This window comes from Thalassophryne amazonica, chromosome 5, assembly GCF_902500255.1.
Source record: "Thalassophryne amazonica chromosome 5, fThaAma1.1, whole genome shotgun sequence".
NCBI lineage: Eukaryota > Metazoa > Chordata > Actinopteri > Batrachoidiformes > Batrachoididae > Thalassophryne > Thalassophryne amazonica.
In genome coordinates this window covers 84,737,958-84,758,437 of record NC_047107.1, presented here as the reverse complement: position 1 = coordinate 84,758,437, position 20,480 = coordinate 84,737,958, and the positions used below count along the sequence as shown (strand labels likewise).

The window sequence follows — 20,480 nt, the reverse complement described above, 5'->3', positions numbered from 1 at the left end:
ACAGAGGGCTAAATTTTAGCTGCAAATTTGTCATTTTTAAACGAAGATTTCTCCGCTGAATTACAAATTTGGGCTTACAGATTTACTTTACTGCATTCACAAGGGTCTTATAAATAGATATCAGCTATTTCTTTCTGAAATCTGACCACATTTATTTCAATGCAGGTCTATTTTAAATCAGTTGATTACGACCAAAGAGCCGGCAAAAAAAAAACTGTTTATCACCACCACCCATGCCAAAATCGCCTGTATTATTTTTTTTTTTATATAATCACCAATATGTGTTCTGAACTCTGCCAATACTGTCACTGTTGTCAGACTGAAGGTTTTCCTCCAAAGTTGTCATCTAAATAAGGCTCTAAACCATAAATGCAGTGTCCCCCACAGCTGCTTCAGAAACACTTTATATAAAAAAAAAAAAAAAAAAAAAAAAAAAAAAAGCCTCCACACTAGAAGAAAAAAAAATCATCCTCCAGATTGGACTTAAAAAAAAAGTTCCACACTAGAAAAAAAAAATCATCCCCCAGACTGGACTTAAACCAAAAAAAGCTCCACACTTATAAAATAAAAAATCATCTGAAAACAGCTCGACCTCCACCGTGTTTATATTTGATTTGGTCTTGAATCAGCAGGGGCTGTTCTGGTGATGACGTAGTAACAATATGGCTGCGACTGAGGGCTGAAATAAAGCGCAGGCTTTAGACCTGCGCACTTACTGACTTTTATTGTTCAGGATTTTTTTTTTTATATCAACATTTCATAATTTTCAGTGATTATTTGTACACATTTTTGGTATCACCTACACTTTAAAAGATATGTGCGGTATTTCCACTTTGTAAAAATGAGTTACCATTAATGTTGACAAACTGTCCGAATTAGTAGTGAAACCATGAGTGAAAAGTGCTTTGTGTTTCATGTATCTTGCCCACTGTCTGTCTTGTAGCATGTGGAAAGTACAATTCCAATGAAGTTTGGACGTTGTGTAAAATGTAAATATAAACAGAATACAATGATTTTTAAATCCTCTTCAACCTATATTCAATTGAATACACCACAGAGACAAGATATTTAATATTCAAACTGATCACATTTCAAAAAAGCTGGGACAGTGGTATGTTTACCACTGTGTTACATCACCTTTCCTTCTAACAACACTCAATAAGCGTTTGGGAACTGACAACACTCATGATTGTGTATAAAAGGAGCATCACCAAAAGTCTCAGCCGTTCACAAGCAAAGATGGGGCGAGGATCACCTCTTTGTGAACAACTACAAGAAAAAAATAGTCCAATAGTTTAAGAACAATGTTTCTCAACGTTCAATTGCAAGGAATTTAGGAATTCCATCATCTACAGTCCATAATATAATCAGAAGATTCAAAGAATCTGGAGAACTTTCTACACGTAAGCGGCAAGGCCGAAAACCAACACTGAATGACCGTGACCTTCGATCCCTCAGGTGGCACTGCATTAAAAACAGACATCATTGTGTAAAGGATCTTACCGCGTGGACTTCAGAAAACCATTGTCAGTTAACACAGTTTGTCGCTACATCTACAAGTGCAAGTTAAAACTCTACCATGCAAAGCGAAAACCATACATCATCAACATCCTGAAACGCCGCCGCCTTCTCTGGGCCTGAGCTCATCTGAAATGGACAGACGCAAAGTGGAGAAGTGTGCTGTGGTCTGATGAGTCCACATTTCAAATTGTTTTTGGAAATCATGGACGTCGTGTCCTCTGGACAAAAGAAGAAAAAGACCATCCAGACTGTTACCAGTGCAAAGTTCAAAAGCCAGCATCTGTGATGGTATGGGGGTGTGTTAGTGCCCATGGCATGGGCAACTTACACATCTATGATGGCACCATCAATGCTGAAAGGTACATCCAGGTTTTGGAGCAACACATGCTGCCATCCAAGCAATGTTTTTCTCAGGGACATCCTACTTATTTCAGCAAGACAATACCAAGCCACATTCTGCATGTGTTACAACAGCGTGGCTTCATAGTAAAAGAGTGCAGGTACTAGACTGGCCTGCCTGCAGTCCAGACCTGTCACCCACTGAAAATGTGTGGTGCATTATGAAGCGCAAAATACACCAAAGGAGACCCAGGACTGTTGAACAACTGAAGTCGTACATCAAGCAAAAATGGGAAAGAATTCCACCTACAAAGCTTCAACAATTAGTGTCCTCAGTTCCCAAACGCTTATTGAGTGTTGTTAGAAGGAAAGGTGATGTAACACAGTAGTAAACATACCACTGTCCCAGCTTTTTTGAAACGTCTTGCAGGCATCCATTTCAAAATGAGTAAATATTTGCACAAAAACAATAAAGTCTATCAGTTTGAACATTAAATAGCTTGTCTTTGTGGTGTATTCAGTTAAATATAGGTTGAAGAGGATTTGCAAATCATTGTATTCTGTTTTTGACATTCCACGTCCCAACAGCCAGGGGCTGTGAGCATGGACCGGGCCGCCGGGCCACCCGCCCTCGACTGCCACCCAATCTCTGCACCCGACCCTCATGGCCCCCTCTGCAGGTGGTGAACAGGGTGGCTGAGCGCTCCCTTAGAGATAGGGTGAGGAGCTCGGTCACTCGGGAGGAGCTCGGAGTCGAGCCGCTGCTCCTCCACGTCAAAAGGAGTCAGTTGAGGTGGCTCAGGCATCTTTTCCGGATGCCCCCTGGACGCCTCACTTGAGAGGTGTTCCGGGCATGTCCCATTGGGAGGAGGCCCCGGGCAAGACCCGGGACACGCTGGAAGGATTACATCTCTCGGCTGGCTTGGGAACGCCTTGGGGTTCCCCCGGAGGAGCTGGGGGAGGTGTGTGTGGATCGGGAGGTCTGGGCGGCTTTGCTTGAGCTGCTGCCCCCGCGACCCGACTCCGGATAAAGCGGAAGAAAATGGATGGATGGATGGATGGATGTATTCTGTTTTTAATTTACATTTTACACAACGCCCCAACTTCAGTGGAATTGTGGTTGTAAATGACACTTTTTTGGGGGGCAGCAGCAGGCAGTGTGCATAAAGACAGAAGTTCTGGCTTGTTTGTTTGGGGTTTGTGATCACTTTGGATTTTACTCAGAACCCTCAGCGGAGCTTAAACTCGAAACTGGCTTATCAGTAGCTGACAGTGTACCGAGTCAGTACTAAAAGTTAGTGGTTAGCTGTGACTTCCGCTAAATGTTTTACCGGTCTATCGATTTAGCGTTACAAAAGTTAACTTTTTAGTTAGCGGATTAGCGGTTATCAAAGCTAACTTTTTGGTTAGCTATGCCCACCACTGTTAGTATGCAGCCATGTATAAAGCTGTTGCACCTCACTAACGTGTGCATTTAGCATCAGTATATGTGATGTGACATAAAGTGAAGCGATGTGCATGGCTGAAAAAAATAAATAAATAAAAAATAGTACCGTCCCCCCAACACAAAACGATGTGCCACCACAGGGAGCTTTGGTGGCTTCTGTCCACTGTGCGATCTTGATAGACTGACACTAAACCGGTAACTTACCAGAAATCCTGTCACTTATGTCCAACCATCCATCCATTTTCTTCCGCTTCATCCAAGGTCGGGTCGCGGGGGCAGCAGCTCAAGCAAAGCCGCCCAGACCTCCTGATCTACACACACCTCCCCCAGCTCCTCCGGGGGAACCCAGAGGTGTTCCCAAGCCAGTCATTACAGCATGTCCTGGGTCTTCCCCAGGGCCTCCTCCCGATGGGACGTGCCCGGAACTCTCGTGAGGTGATGTGACGTGACGTGACGTGTGTTCCGGGCACATCACTTATGTCCGCTTCTGCAATACCGTAGTGCTGTGCACCTGGTGCACTAATGTTTAAAAAGAATGAGAGGTGCCACTCTGATTGGTTGATGTTCACACTATATAACTAATGAACATGGCAAATCCAACACCTTTGCACCCAATGCTTGGTGCTACTCTAATATTTCCTGCCACTTAAATAGCAATGTACACTTGGAGACACCCCAAGTGGATTTGTACCCACTACACAATTTATTGTTGTGTCCACCATCTAGTGTGAGTCCAGAGGTTTTTTGATGAGCCAATATGCAGCCCTCCCACCTCTTTGGGCAGCGTCTTCTCTGCTGCATATAAAAAGATGCTGATTGGTTGAATTTGCAGCTGCAGTCAGGTGGCAACCTTGAATCACAACAAATTAACGGAGCAGACAGAGTAGCACAATGTTCATATCATGTGTCGACAAATGTAGATGAGGCTCAGCTAATTGTTTTCTTTAATAATATTATCTTCCTGTGAGAGATAACATACTATGTAAGTTTACAGGATGAAAACTGTTTCTACCCCAGACTTCTTACTGGCATGTACCACCGCTACTGTGGTGACAAATGCAAACAACCACACAGAAGTCACCGAACACTGGTCAAGATACTGGTGGGCAGCAGCACAGAAGTAAGGAAAAAAAAAACAACAACAACAACAACAACAACCATCTTTAAGCAGATTATGACACATACAAACATTCAAGGTGAATCCAAAACGACTTTCATCCATGTGAAATTGTAAGACTAAGCTAAGTACTTTCATTCACAATTTTTCATGACATTGCAAGCAGCGGTGCACTTTCTCCTCAGGTTACACCAGAGAGAGACTGCGTGTGAACCCAGTGTAAGTGCTCAGTGGATCGACACTTTGTTTGATTGGTCTGACCAGAAAGTAATTCACACATATTGACAGCCTGCTGAAAGACACATGTGCTGACATATGCTGGATGCCCAGGAGGGAGCGCGCTCTCGTTGCCCTCTTCCATGTGAGACAGAGTACTGTAACCAGCTGAAGGCCTCTCTTTTTGGCCTGTCTGGGTGAGCATTAGAGTGCTTCCCGCCGCCTCCAACAAACCACATGCCACAAAGGAACCTCTGTGGCCAACAATACTGAAGTGGCCACTGTCTTTTTCATCAGGCTCAGGCTGTTTCACAAACTTTTTTTTTCTTTTCTATGCAAGCTTTTTTCTTTCACCCTCTCCACAGTTTTAGAGGCCCTTTCCCCCTTCTCCTCTCCTGAGAGGACAGAGAGACACTCCACCCGACCAAAGGTTTGTCTGCCCGTCTGGTCAGCTTTGGTATGCCACAAAAGCACACCGACGCTGCCCACACACAGCCAACGACCACCCCCCACCCCACAGGAGACTCCCACATCCCCCCATGACTCTCACTGTTATCTAATATATTCTTCATCGTTTTATAAGAAAGCAATCGGATCAAAGAAAGTTTTGCATTTTGGGCAGTTACTGTCCTTGACTACTTCAAATGTTTTGTTATCGCTGTTTTGGCTGTGACCAGCAAATGACAACAGAGAGACATCAAAGACCTTGTCTATCATCTAAACATAAATCCAGCTGTAGCACCTGAAGAAATTCAAAGAAAAAACTAATTCTGTATGATTACTTCTCAGTCACATGTTGCAAAGTGAAAGAACCACTTTAACCGCCCTCTTCACTACTCATACAGCAGAGGTAATTTCCATCGATATATGAACTGCTGGGAAAAGCACACAAGATTGTGACATTGCCAGATCTAGTTCAACATAACATACCTACGTAGTTCGACCCTGTTTTGCTGTGATTAGTTTGGCACATCTCTACAAACACTTAAAACACTCAATGGTGTAATTACAGAGAGGCTGATGAACATTACCTTTTTAGTTACTCTGTCTTTGCACTGTAACAGCATCTCTGGAAATTCCTGTCTTGGGGCTTGTTTGTTTTTTAAAAGCAAGTTCAAACAATGTCATATGAAACATAGAAACTCACACAAATCAAATCTGGCAAAAATATCAACCAAGAGGTATTAACTTTGTTAATGACTTGACAAAAGTTGTGATGATGACAAATTGAACTGCATTTGCAGATGTCTTGGATTAAAATGTGGCTGTGTCAGTGGTATTTTTGTTGGTGAACATTTTTCATGACTAAGATGATTTACACACAGGGCTGTGCAGTTGTGTGGGAAAGGGGATACTGTGAGCTTGTAGCACGGGCTGCTGCTTTTGACTTAATGCAGACCATTCAAATATTGTACACTGTGCGGGACCAACACACATTTGAAACAGGAAAAGGCTCACTGCTTCAAGAAAAAGAGCTGAAAGGAACACACCAAATGTTTTTTTTTTTTTGTTTGTTTTTTACAGTTTCACAACTCAGATTTTCAAAGTAATAAAGCCAAATAATGCTTCTTCCTCTCAAAATTAAATTAGTTACCCTACAAGTTTCTTAATGACTATCACCTCATAATGACTCAGCTGGGATGGATACCACCAAAAGGGCAGTAGGATCGAAGTCTCCTTACATTTATTGAGGTAAACATGCACGTTTACCTCTGTCCTCTCCATGCTACAAGACACTTCTAATGACATTTTTGCCTGTTAAGCCATGACAAGAAATAATTTGCTGTGAGTGCTTTTAGCCTTTCCTATATAATTATGTAATTAAGTAGCTTTTTATTAGATGACAGCATTCTAAATCAATACTCTAACTTTTAAAAAATATTCTTGTCCCAAACAAAAAGATGAACTCAAAAACATCTAGCAGTTGAGCCTAAGTTGAAAAATCCTAGAGTTCCCCTTTAAAGCTGAAAAGTGTACAATACAAGCATGTGTTCACTGTCTCATTTCAACTCTGTTGCTGAGATGCACAGAAGCAAAATTACAAAAATTGTGTTAATGTCCAACTAATTATGGATGGAACTTTAACTCATACATAAAAGAATATTACTTTATGAACAAGACATTTTCCATTTGGTGAAATATTTCTGTAATATTTCAGTGTGTACATCTACCTAAGAGCTATGAGGTACTGTAAGTCATGTAACTGACTGATAAAGATTATTCACCCCACCCTCTCATTAATGTTCTACAACCCTAAATGAGAAAATGTTGGATTTCTTAATAGTTCATGCAAATGAAGTCCAACACATTCAGTAACTTTGAAATGGCCATGTATCCATCCCCTGACTTACTGGCTGTAAAACTGAATGTTTTAATCCTAATATTTAGAAAAACGCTGCCCTGTCCCAACATTCTATTATAAAGTACAATTTATTTATGTGGCATACCACACCACTGCAGATCATTTGTTTTATGATGCATTTATTCTGGGGGGATTCCATGCTAAATATAGTGAGTTCAATCCGTGAGGTCTTGGAGACAACATTAAGAAGGAAGTGCATTCTTCCACGTTATTGTATTCCTTGATTGTTTACATAGCCTCACAGAGTTGACAGAACTTGGCAAGTGGCCCTTCAGCAATTTCAGTTTGAAACTAATGATGTCACATAAGCTCATTCTGACATAAAAATAGGACTTTTATACATGAAAAAGAAATTACACTCAACAGCCTGATACATGTGTTGCATCTATGGAAGATGGTAGATCAGATCACATCAACCCACTCCGTCACATTGAAAAAGGAGGGATTCTTACCAGTTTGTCATAAACTGTAATAAGTTGCGTGTCTTGTTTCTCTGCCAGCCTCGATGTTGATGTGCTTGTAGACCTGAAAGCCATTTAGAGAGACATTACACACAAACCCCAGATGGCCAAAATGAAACAAGCAAGAAAGAAAATTACACAAACAAGTTGCATTCTATCTTGGAAGGAGGAGTGTTGCAAGGATACAAGTGAAATAAAAGACTAGAAGGGAAGCCCGCCAGTGATTAGTTCTGTCTGGTGAATCTCTGGCAGGGTCTCACTCTCATCCTAATGACAGGATGTGCTTAATGCCCTCTGTGGTCAACTGTCAGGCAAGAACTGTGCAGCATTTTGTCAACATGCACCAGTGTCCCATCAAAATGCATCAACGTGCCACCACACCCCAGTCACACAAAGGCTATTCCAGATGCTCACAACTTTAAACAAATTTCAAAAGTTCAAAATTTGCGCCAAAATTTGGGTTGTAACAAACTTAACTATAATTTTAACAGCGTAAATATTCTAAACATTTTTTTCCTATTATTATCTGTGTATTTGACATTTTGCAGTTGTGAATCTTGTGCTGTCTCGCAGTCCGTGACTCACACGAGAGGTTGGGTTCAGCAGAGTTCCAGTTCAGGGCACAATGTAAACACAGCTCATGAAGCGTGGACAACAAGACAACATCGGGGCACGGCAGAAGTTTATCACAGGTGCTACACCTCTACTAGATAACCCTCTCAACTTGAGAGAACGTGTCATCATAATCGCTACTGAACTCGCTGAATCTGCGCCATTCACATCCTCGCTTTGCCAATGTTTACATGCGCTGTGAGACTCCGGAACTCTGCTGACGCCACGGTGCATTCAAGGAAGCGCAGGGGGATTATGGGAAATGTTAAAATACCGAATGGGTGATGCTTAAAAAAAACACTCATTTATGTTTCAGGAGAGAGAGAGAGAGAGAGACACACACACACACACACAGACACAGACACACACACACACACACAGAAATACACTCTTCTGTTTAATTTTTTTAGTAATTACTGAACTGGCACAGTGACACAGATGTAGTGCTCTTGCCTCCTAACAAGATGAACTCCAGTTCAAGCCCACCTGCACCCAAATTTCCAGTTACATATGGAATTCTGTCAGGTTGGACATCTGGCAAAAATACCTGGGCAAAATCAACATGTGGATCTATGTAGGATCAAGTGGTAAGCTTTGATGGAATCAGATGAGGCCCACCCAGAAGAAGAAAAGTTGCAGTTCCTTGACGGGCCGTTTGAGCCTGGCTCCAAAACAGAGCAAGTCCCCATTCAAATCTATGCTAAAATGTCCAACTTTAGAGCAGAAATAAACATGTTGAGACCACTGGCATTTTCTTTCCTCCACCAACAGATGTTGTACACGTTATGTGTTTGGAGAATAGTAAATGTCTCTCTGGAGTTTGTCTTTTGTTTCTTTTTAACATGTGAACGAGGAACAATCACAGCTCCGGGGTTGTTTTATTGCATGCTCCTGCTCTGTGCATGCAAGTTAAACACCTGGTTATCAACTATTCTAAGGGCACACTAGTATAAAGTTATTTTCATATGATTGCTCACTGTTATTGGTTACGTTCTTCCTGGTAAGCAAAACATCTCTGGTAGCGGCGTATGGAAACACATTCATTCTGTCAGTTGTTGGTGTCATTCGGCAGCAAGTTTTGCTGTTTGGTAAAGACATTTATTCATATTTGCTTGAAATGAGCATGAGTGCTACTGAGTTTTATCTCTGGAACCTGGCGATCAACAAAGATATGATGAAAAGTTTGAAGTATTGTCATTGTGATCGCTTGTACATGCAAACAAAAGTTAAGCATGATTTAAATAAAGTGTTAAATGTGCTTCTATTTGAACCACTGGGTTTTTGCGCTGAAACAGCATGCTAGTTAAAGTTCATTGACTCCTTTAATCAGTCAAGTATTTATTAAAATGTAAACCTGTAGAAAAAAAACCTGTACAATTCACTGATCTATTTTTTTTTTCATTCAGGCTTTCAAAGAGCAGATATGAAAATTTAAAAATGGAGATGAAACATGTGCTCACAATAATACACCTATGAAAGGGCTCATATTGTAGAAAACCAGTTGTTATCTATGTTTTACATTTTCATGCATTTCAAGTTTAATATTTAATTCCTCAGATGCCCCACAGCTCAATGAGTGTTTTCACAGAAATGATCCTGCTATAAAAAGCATTTAAGGGTGATTCTTAGACTACGGGCACTTATTATGTCCTTTGATCATATTGTATGAAAAACAGAAAAAAGGGGAAATGTCACTCTTTTATAGTTATCTTTACAATGAAAGTGTGTTAAGAAATTTGTTCTAGTAGTCTATGATGACTTTTTCACCTTTTTTCAGCATCATTATATGCAAATATTGCCGTTTTGTGCTTGTCCCACACCCAGACTTTTGATCTTCAATGATAAAAATGAATGGTAAAGAAACATTTTTTTCTAATGTTTTAAAATATCTCTGAATAAAATATCAGTAAAATAATCAAAACATAATTGGGGTATTCAATGTCATACAACTGTTGTGATTTTTTTAAACAAAATGTAGTTGCCCCACACTATTGCCGTAATTTCCACCACAACACTGTAATGTCCCTTTAAACAGTTTGTATGAAAGATTGTTTGGGTAGTTTCTATGGAGATAAACAGTGACATCAGAGCACATGTATATAGCGCCAAATCACAACAAACAGTTGCCCAGGTGTGGTGGAAATTACATTTACAAGGCCAATAGTGCCCGTAGTTAAAGAATCACCCTTAAGCCTAACATAGCTTCTTTGAAGGAACCCACAACTGCGCATACATATGCATTAACACTCATTTTTCACCCCCCCCCCAAAAAAATGCCATGCTGCTTAATAAAAATACTCAGTACATTCTTGATGCGAGAGTGTAATACCCCTGTATAATTCAATCTAGTGAGTACACCTTTGAGTACACATTTGACTCGATCATCCAACCCCACACTTGTTACCGCATCTTAACCTTACCGGTGGTTACCTGACTCCCGCTGGGGCAGTGCAGTTAGAGCTTTCAAAGGAAAATGTCTGATGTCAGAATCTAACATCTACTGCACATATTTTAACTAGTTAAATAATAATAATAATAATAATATTAAAACTTTCTGATTCTTTATGCAGTCTGAGTGATGGTTTGTGTTACAGCAAGTCTGCCAGTGTGCAGTGCATGAATTGGTGCCCCTCATCCCATGTTTCATCCAGTCTCCTTTTCTCTGGACATGCTTTACCAGATGTGTGAACTTAAACTTTGAAGAAAACATGCACTGTGAGGTCTGTCTGTGATGACTGGGGGGATTTTGACAATAAATGTCCATTAAATTTAGCTTATATCCAAATATATTGTTTGCACCCATGCAGTTGGTGGTGTGGTTAGTAAAGCTGAAACTGAGTGATTCTAGTCACTAGGTATTCTTTAATATGAAAAAATACTTGTGTACTGTTCTGTGAGAATTATTAGATTTTGTAGTTATTAAACCATGATTCTGCTTTTCAGGACTGTGGCAAGACTGCATAAAAATGAACATATCATCACTTAACTTTAGCTTTTGCATTTCATGAGCACATCACAATTTTCCATGTAATGCACCTTGCGATTTGCAGGGAGTAACCACCAGGCCTGAAAAAAATTTGAAGGGAAATACTGGTGTAATTATAGCTCTTCTTATTATATTATAGAGCAGGAAGCACAGTGGAAAAGGAGTTGGTTTGCCAATATGTAGACCTAGGTTCGAATCCCACTCATGCTCCCTGTTTGTATCATTCTGCACTGTCTGAGGATGTGTGCAGTGTAGAGACATCAAACATCTGTTATATTGTGTCTGTGATTTATAAAGAGTCCATAACAGTCTCACAATGAGGACATAACCTGGGTTAATTTCAGTAATAAAAATCACATCTTGTACTTTGAGTATGTTTGTGCTTATAACAAAATTCATAATGACACCTTAAGTTAATAAAATGACAAAAATACAGTAAATGGTAGTCACAGTTGGCTTGTAGAGTCTGTGACACAATTTGTCCGATCATATGAATGTCAAAATATTCTCTTAAATCATGGTATTTGTCTAAACAATACCTTGCTATGTAATCTAAGCTATGATAATGTATACCAGTTTTCTTCATAGTCTGTATGGTCATGTGTAATAGGTGTACACTGTCTGAACTGCTGGGACAAGTAAGGGTGTAGGTACATGCATCTATGTATGTATACAATATTTATGTTTAATCTGCTGTCTTAATTAACATTCAGATATTCCCCATGTTATGTGTTATGTGTTTTTGTGTCCAGTTGGTACAAATATTTTGTTTTACATACTGAAAGAAAAGTGAATAAAAACTAAGTTACACACACAAAAAAAAATCTGTACAGTTGTTTCTGCCATGTAGAGTTTGTAATGACAGAAAACGCAATCATGGTTGTTACATTCATAACACTGTAAAAATTTTTATCTGATGAGGATACTTGATGAAATTTCGAACCAATATCCCTAAATGACTATATTTTACAAGGTGATCAACATAGGATAAAAGTGAAAAATCCCCCGCTTTTCAAAATTCATGACCATTTGACTGTGGCTGACTCGAAAGACTACAGAACAGTTTTGTTTTGTTAAACAACTTTTTTCCAAAAGAAGCTGTTTTACTTTACGTATTTACAAATGAATGTGAAAAATAAAAATGATGTCCTAATTTGCCCATGAACGCTCAAACCTTTACAAAAAAAAAATGCATTTGGTCAACATTTCTGCTAACTATTTAGCCTGAAATTTCATGTAAAAAAATGTGATTGTCAGTTAACTTAAAAATTACCTTTTAAGTCACAGAACACTGTAACTGCAAAGTACAGCCACGATAGATGCATTTTCTGATCACTTTTTCAGAATGCAGTAACTTTAGCCATCAGACAGACATCACTAAAATTCAAGAGAAAAAACTCACTGTTAGTGACCGTCGGGTGACGTCTATTTAATGGATGAGTATTGTGAAGAACTTTAAACAGTTAGCTCTTAAACGAATGTCACCACTTAGCTGTACAGCCGGTGGACATTGAACACGAGAAAACAAAAATGTCAGTGTCACAATTTTAAACATAAAAAGTGCAGCTACAACCTAAGCGTATAGCACGCCGTCCGTAATAAAGTAAAGATGGAAAAGCTATTTTTTTTTATTCTGTTGTTTTATTGTTTGGCTAGCTAGCATGTTTAGCCCGGTGCGCGTGACACGATGGTTTTGCTCTGCTTTGAGCTAAACACTTATAGCAGAATGACTCACACGAAGATACATACTTGAACTACATAACAAACAATTAATATATGATTACCTGAGAGGATTCAGAAACAATTTGGAGGCTGCATTCATCATAGATAAACGTCGCAGGCCGACAAGTGACATTGAGGACGCCATGATTACTGTCAACAAAGGCGTACGGTGTCCGCGGAGGTACAAACAGCACAAAACCCCAACAGAAGGAGCTTTCTCTCTTTTTTAGTATTGATTTCTAAAATTGCTTTTCTTTATTTCTTGGAATTCTTTCTTCCTAAAAATCATGTTTTTCATTTTAATATTTTGTAGAGCACATACTGTTTTGAGTTGACCCCTTATTTATGAATTGATGTGTGCTTTATGTTCAAATTGTGCATTTTTTTTTATTCCCTAAATATAAATATGTCACAAATCTGTATTTGTCACTTATTATTTTATCTTTCATTACTTCCTGGCATACAGAACAGTTAACGTTGTGCAGCAAATTTGTCACGATGAGCTCTTCAATTTTGTTGATGTCTATGTGAATTTTAAAAAAGGTTTTTCATCTGTTGCATAAAAGGCATCTTCCTCTTATTTCATTAATAGAATTTTAGGAGATGAAGATTTTTCAGGATCTAAAGTAACATTCCCATAAAGAATGCAGTTTGTGTTTATTTTGAAACAATAACTGCTATGCAAAATGTTAAAATACTGAAAAGTTTATAAATATCTTAGGGAGCAGCAGAAGGGATATACGTGACTTTTTTTTTTTTACTCTCAATCTAATTTCACAACAATAAACTATTTTTTTTTAAGGTGACAATACTTTTTTTCCTTTCCTGCAGTTTCACAAACATTTTATTATTGAATGATCACTAGCAACTGTCTTTGTGTTGTTGTGTACTGAGAAGTAAACACACAATGTGCGTTTGGACAATTTAAATGTGATTCTTTTTTTTTTTTTTTTTTAGGTTTTTACTTTTTTTTTAGCTGAAAAATAACAAAAGCCCAACAAATGCTACATTTTAACTAATAGTGTAGCGCACCTAATTTTTTTTTTTTTTTTTTTTGCACAATATAGTACATAAACATATATGTGTAATTTATGGAACAGCAAAATCAGTCAGGAAATGTATATGGAAAAGAAAACTTTTATTGTTTCACGCTTCATATCTGTACAAATACCATCAAACTTTGTATGTACACATGACATTTACATAAAAAATACAAAACTATATATTCATAACAGATTGTTGTATTTCTCTTGTGATGATGGAAAATAAAATTGTATGTTGACTAAATCCTAAATGAGATAAAAAAACAAAGTGGTGAAGTCCGATATTGTGTTGAGTCCTGCAGAAGGTTATCTTGTGTAACTTTGCATGACTAATGTGGTGCACATTGGCAGGAAAACAGTATGTAAAATGGTAATGGCACATTGTTTCCAAAATAATCAAGTATCATCCAAATGTTACATCTGATGAGATAAAATGCTACTGACCATAATCTAAGTGTTCGTCTCCGTGCAGAAACATATGTTAAAGGCTGAAAACGAAGAGTAACAAAAAAGAAAAACAGAAAACTCTTCTTCTTCTTTCGTTCCATCATCACTGTGCTGCGCTTTTTAGAGTGCGCAAAAACCATTGAGAAAATCCTTTGGTCAGTTATTATATGAGTTGTAAACAAACCAGAAACACTTTCTGTACATAAAATGATCGATATATTCCCAATAAATAAACACACAGCCTAAACATGCATTTATGTATGTGTGACATAAACATCTGTGATAGAGATTTGATAGCAACAAGCAGATTTGTACAGCTCTGGGAATGCAATTTACAGCTTGTAGAGGACTTACAATGGCAACATGACAAATAAATAACACTGTTTCTCTTTGGACAAATATATTTCTTCATGATTAAAAAAAATTAAAGTAAAAAGGTACAACAAAAGGGGAAATGAGTGGTAACACAATAGATCATGGTAGATAGTAAGCCTGACATTGTAAATGTATAAATTATAAAACAAAAAAGTATAAATAAACATCTAACAGACTGAACTATATGTATACTTCCTTTTCTTTAAAAAATAAATAAGCATACACATAATGTACAGTATGGACATGATTCTTTGCCCTATCATTGCTCCCCTAGTGACAGGGGCCTATCCATCCAGTATCGACGATAAATGGACATAGGGCATGTAGTCTGAGTCCTCGTCTTCCTCATCCTCCTCCAGGTCTTCCGTAATGGCTATATGGGAGAATATACGGTAGCTGTTGTATGAATATGGACCACAACAGCGCAGAATTTCACTGAATGCTCTCACAAAAGCTCACAGCAAAGCCACTGGCACAGCACAGCCTCACTTTGTTTATTTTAACAATATATTATGTGTTGCATTTTGTTGGTGGGGCCATCTGTGATTTGGCATTAGCAGTTAATGTGGCATCTGCGATTAAAAAAAGTCAAATAAGAGGGTCAAAAAAAAGATAGAGGTGAAGTGGGAAGGGGAAGGTTGGACAGGTGAGGTGGGGTTGGGGCTGATGGTTCCAGTGGCTCTGGTCACTTTTTGGGCAGATTCCTGAAAGCAAGCGCGCACACACACACACACACACACACACACACACACACACACACACACACACACACACACACACACACAAAACACAACACAACAAAAGTGCTCTTGTGTTCAAGGATTTGCTCTTTCCGTGTTAACATTGCTGTTACATCACATCGATTGTATCCGATTTTGACTGAAACGTGCAGTCTGTGCTGGGAGGGAGGACAAGCAGGTCACAGATCATCAAAACAGTTCTGAGGTATTTTCCTTTTTTCAGAAGTGATTTACATCAAAACATTTTTTTAAAAAAGCACATGAGCCAGAGTAACAATGCAAACACACACACACACACACAAAACAACAACAACAGTCAGTCCCTCATTAATCCAACTGGATTTGTGATTTCTCATACATATTCACAGAAACAGCATCAAAAATCAACTCAAAGATTAGCTTTTTTCACATAACATGAGAGGTGACATGAGCTTTTATGGTTTCTCTATAAAATATCACATTTCTATTTTGCTCATGAGGTGATCATAATGTCGGTCCCTTGGATTCCTCTGCATACCTTAAATGGCATGACATTAAGGTACTCAGGAGAAAGAAATGAAGAAGGAGATACCTTACAAGGAACAATGTGGAATGTAAAACTGATAATTCCTTAAGAATATCGTACAATTTGACCAGATAACCCAAATATGCAAGCACAAGAAAGAGCTCTTCGTTTTGCATCACGGCACCAAAGTTACAATCACCTTATGCACATTTTTTTTTAGTGTATTTCAAAGGATTCTGCTCTGATTGACATGTTGGCAGGATGGTGTTTGTTTGCCAGAGGAGGCAGTGCATTTTGAATATACTGTGTACAGCCAAATGCAACAAAAAGAAAAAACAACAAAAGGACAAATACACCACGGAATTAGCAATGTGTCGACAGAATTTACAAGCTGCAAAGATATGAAAAAAATATTAGTGATTTAAAACTGCCTGAAATTTAAGGCAACCCGTTCCTGCAGCTCACTAATGTGAGGAACACAAAGTGGTCTTTTAAATATCACGATTGTTCCACTGCAACAAGTCAGCCAGCCTTCTTGATTATTTTGATTCATCTTTCTGAGACACCCGGAGAGTCTGCTGACTTATGATTAAATGTTTGGTTTTTATTCAGATTTCTGTCATTTTGTTTTGCAGAATAATTTAAAAAAGAACACAAGAACAAATACCAGAGACAAAAACAAGCTCATGTGAGTTCTTCTATTCCCAAGTCCTTCTGCTTGCTTAGGATGTGCTTGGTGGTGATGCCGGGAGGGAGGCTAGGGATAAGTCAGGGTGGTGGTTTTCTCAGGGAAGCAACATGAAATCTTGTCTTTTGCCGGAGAGGAAGGGCATGTTTGTTTTTGCTTTTTTATTTTTTTTTTATTTTTGATGAATTTTGATCTTTACTTACAGTTGCAAGATCCCGAGTGTTTGATCTCCAGCAGCACTCCCATGGAACAAGCAGCCTGCTTCATGGCACATTCGCTGGGATATGTGGTGTTGTCACTGGCACACACGGCCTCATCCGTCCTGCTCTCTGGACACATCTCTTCACAGAGCGAACAGCGGCCCCGGCTCATCCGAGCATCCCACAGACATTTCTTCCCGGCGCTGCACTGGATGTCATCACAGGACTTGGCCTCTGGAAGGACAGTGGAGCAAGTTAAGGAGCTTTATTAAGACAGATTACTGCTTTGTGTGACTCTAACTGGAAGCAAGTCTTCATCAGGGTCTCCCAGTTGTTGCACCCCTGCACCCTCTCCAAAATGGGGTAGTTCTGCCAACATCAGGAAATAATAAGATGTCTATCACTTCTTGAGCAAACACAAGCAACTACCAAATGTTCTTTTACTCAAGACCCCCTCTTGAGTGGAATATTGACAAAAAAAAAAAAAAAAAAGGAGCACTGAAGAGCTGCAGAAGGAGCCAAGAAGAAAGAACTCAAACAGCATTCAGAGTCAGCAACTGGAGACACACTGAAGGGAGTCAGGTCTCACGCTCACGCACTTACTGATGCATTTGCCCTCGTACGCCACTCCGATGGATCTGCCCAGGAGACAGGTCGCCCTTCTCAGGTGACACGCGCTGGCGTACACGATCCCGTCGTTTCCACACAGGTACTGCTCAGGAGACGTCACCTCGGGGCAAATCCGATTACACGTCACGCAATATGCGTTGTTTGTCTGGTCCACGACGCACGTTGAGCTGCCGGGGCATAAGACGTCACGGCACGTTTCTGTCAGGCCACAAAAAAGGAAACAGAGTTAAGGTTTTGTGAATAGGAGAAAAGAGCTCGGAAAGTGTGTGTTTGTGTGTGTGTGGGGGGGGGGGGGGGGGGAGCAAGTGAGGGTGTGTGTGTGTGTATATATATACTTACTTTTGCATTTTCCTTGATACTGCACATCGAGGTCGGGGTGGCCTTTACATTTGGACTTGAGCAGCGCGCACTCGTCTTTATAGGTCTTTCCATCCGACCCACACACCGGTCCTTTCCAGGTGATGTTGGAGCAGTCTGGCGCGCACACGCAGCGCGGCTTGCTCCTTCTATTCATCTTGCACCTTTTTCCCGGACCACAATCAACATTGTCGCAGGTTTCTAATGAATTGAAGAAAAAAAATAATGAAACAACACCACATTTTGTAATGCGTAAAAGCGCAAAAACTGTTAATTTACGCATGGCGGGGATTACACAGCATGGAATATGTTTTATGTGGGAACGAAAAGAAAAGGGGTGCACCTCCACCTTTGCATGGTATGCAATTGGGGGCTCCGCCGTTGAAGATCATCCACCGAAAGAGCGTGCTGTTGGGGACGTCCTCCTCGGTCCAGGACGTCCCCAGTCTTCCGCTCCGACAGCACTCCTCCCTGCTCATCCCGGGCACGTAGAGCACCTGGCATCTCCCGTTCTTTCCCTGCTGCAGCCAGCAGTTCCCAGCTGTGAACACAATATCGTAATTATAAAAAAGAATCCCTTCTGTCGCACGCTTGAACGTCGGAAAACGCTGACCCAGACGCACCACACACACACACTCAGCCTATATTATCCGAGACGCTCCCTCTCTCCTTCCCTCCCCTTCGCCTCCCCGCAGTATTTTGTCTGATTTTGTGCGAGACTCTGTTAACACTTGCCTATCCCATGTGTGACTGACAGCCTTTACAATGCGACAACAAACCCCTCCAAAAAGTGAGAAGAATATTTTGTAGGGGTGCGGGTTTCCTTTATGCCCACAGCCTCCTTGTTATTACTGCACAACAAAAAAAGTGGAACGTCTAGACAGTGTTAAATAGCGCAAAACGCACGCGGCTGGAGCCACAGCACCGTCTGTAATGGCACAGAACAATATGCCAGACAAGGGTTTTCTCCTGAACAAGCCGAGCAAATATAGATTTAAACATCATCTGTTTAACCGGCACATAAGAACAAATGTTCACGAACTGCGTGCGCAAACAGCCTCATTTAATACATTTGCACTTTTAACTAGGATTAATGAGTTTTCAGTCTACTTCTATAAATAACCGAGTGTAATGGCAAATACAATAAACACAAATGGAAGCGTGTGCGTAAAAACGCACAGAAACCAACAGTAGATATGCGTTTTAACTTGAACACTTGTTTTAAGTGCAGCTCAATGGTGCGCTGTCACCAACACGGCTCTGCGGCTTTGTGCGTCTTACCGTGGCTGCAAAACTTAAAGTCTGACTTTGAAAGTGTCCCATATGGCACCTGTTTTATGGGCGCAGGCAGTGTCTGCACTTATATCAGCAGGAAAAAAACACAGAAAGTCATTTGAGAAAAGTTTCCAGCTTATCCGACTCTCGTGCAGCTCACTCTCAGTGTGGCTGACAGCAGTCTCAAGTTTCGAGGGGAAAAAATACGCAAAAATGAAGGAAGGTGGGGGGGGGGGGAAAAAAGACTGTTCGAGGCTCTTACCTTTAACTTTTTGATGTTCCATGAGGTGACAAAGCCATATCAAGAGAATAATGACCGGGTGAAGGTGATGTTTCAGCATCCTGAACATGATGGAGAGGCAAAGTGAAGCACGTATTTGACACAGGCAGCGCAAAAAACTAATCTGCTTAAGGTGGCAGTGTAGAATAAGTGTCAGTCTGAGAATGCAGCTCTCTTTTTAAATCTATAAGGGGTCTCGGGTTGACTGTCTCTGGTGGGCGGTCTTCGCTTCTGTGGGGGTGGGGAGAGTTTTTTTCCTCCTTACCAAAGTTCTTTCATTCTAAATCAGGTGACATCGTCGCAAGCAACTTTCTCTCCTTGACATAATGATTAACGCATATGAAAATAAATGCCTGAATTTATTACGAAGCACTGCACTTGTGGTTTATGCGGCTTTGCAGTCAAACCTATGAGCAAACCGCATCAGACAAAAATTTGACAACTGACTTTGACGGAAAACACAAATATTAATAATGACAGACTGAAATAATTTTGAGTCACTCTGAAGGCACGGCTCCTTTTACACACAACATATGCGCGTTAAAACAACTGTAATAATAATAATAATGTCACTTATATGCAGGTATTTATGACTGTGTAATAACAAAGGCGCACAGTCCACAAGAGGGCTTCTAATCAAATCCTTCAAATTAAGAGCGCTATCTGGTTGGTAACTGATATTTTTTCCACCAACTGCAGACAAACGTGTAAATCTTTTGATGAGAGTTGCCTTTTGGAACACATCCGAGGACAGACAATATTAGAATTCCTCGTGGTGCGCCGCCGCTCTGCTAAGATTAGCGCAGACAGTTGTTTGGGTTTCTCTCCCGGGTCAAGCTTTTAAATATAATCAAACCTGTTTCCGAAGAGGCTTCAGACAGAGGTGTGGGGTGTTCCGTTTCACTGAATGAAACACGTACACTAGAGCACGCGCTGAACTCCTTCAGAAGTCCTTGCGCGACCTCTTCAGCGGGACTCTGGTTACAGCTCCGCGGCGCAAGAGAGTGACCAGAACTCTCTTCGCCGTCAGTCAGGCGAAGCTTTTCTTGGTAAAATATGAGGATGGAAACAAGAACGCACCACTGATGATGACAGTAATTCAACAAACACATGAAACAGTGGCGTTCCCATCAGAAAAAAGACATTATTTTAATATG

At 40.1% G+C, this 20,480-nt stretch overlaps 2 protein-coding genes across 4 annotated transcripts in view; both read right to left on the bottom strand.

Moving 5' to 3' along the window:
- ndufs4 (NADH:ubiquinone oxidoreductase subunit S4) overlaps nucleotides 1-12,992 on the bottom strand; it is a 58,106-nt gene extending 45,114 nt beyond the window's left edge. The window contains exons 1-2 of the mRNA XM_034170758.1: nucleotides 12,846-12,992; nucleotides 7,455-7,527 (exon numbers count right to left, since the gene is read on the bottom strand). Coding sequence (XP_034026649.1) covers nucleotides 7,455-7,527; nucleotides 12,846-12,928 — 156 coding nt within the window. The 5' untranslated portion in view covers nucleotides 12,929-12,992. The remainder of the gene's footprint in view (nucleotides 1-7,454; nucleotides 7,528-12,845) is intronic.
- Nucleotides 12,993-13,900: 908 nt separating this feature from the next.
- fsta (follistatin a) lies at nucleotides 13,901-20,315 on the bottom strand. Of its 3 annotated transcripts, XM_034170757.1 has the most exons (7): nucleotides 20,180-20,315; nucleotides 19,306-19,385; nucleotides 18,112-18,309; nucleotides 17,751-17,969; nucleotides 17,385-17,609; nucleotides 16,785-17,015; nucleotides 13,901-15,021 (listed from the first exon to the last, which is right to left on the bottom strand). In XM_034170757.1, exons 2-7 carry the CDS (start codon nucleotides 19,382-19,384, stop codon nucleotides 14,933-14,935), a joined length of 1,041 nt encoding a protein of 346 aa, XP_034026648.1. In that variant the 5' UTR covers nucleotide 19,385; nucleotides 20,180-20,315; the 3' UTR covers nucleotides 13,901-14,932. The 3 variants fall into 3 exon arrangements, with proteins under 3 accessions (XP_034026648.1, XP_034026646.1, XP_034026647.1); XM_034170755.1 differs by lacking the exon at nucleotides 20,180-20,315 and having other exon boundaries at nucleotides 19,306-19,687; XM_034170756.1 differs by lacking the exon at nucleotides 20,180-20,315 and having other exon boundaries at nucleotides 18,118-18,309; nucleotides 19,306-19,683.
- Between the last annotated feature and the right edge of the window lie 165 nt (nucleotides 20,316-20,480).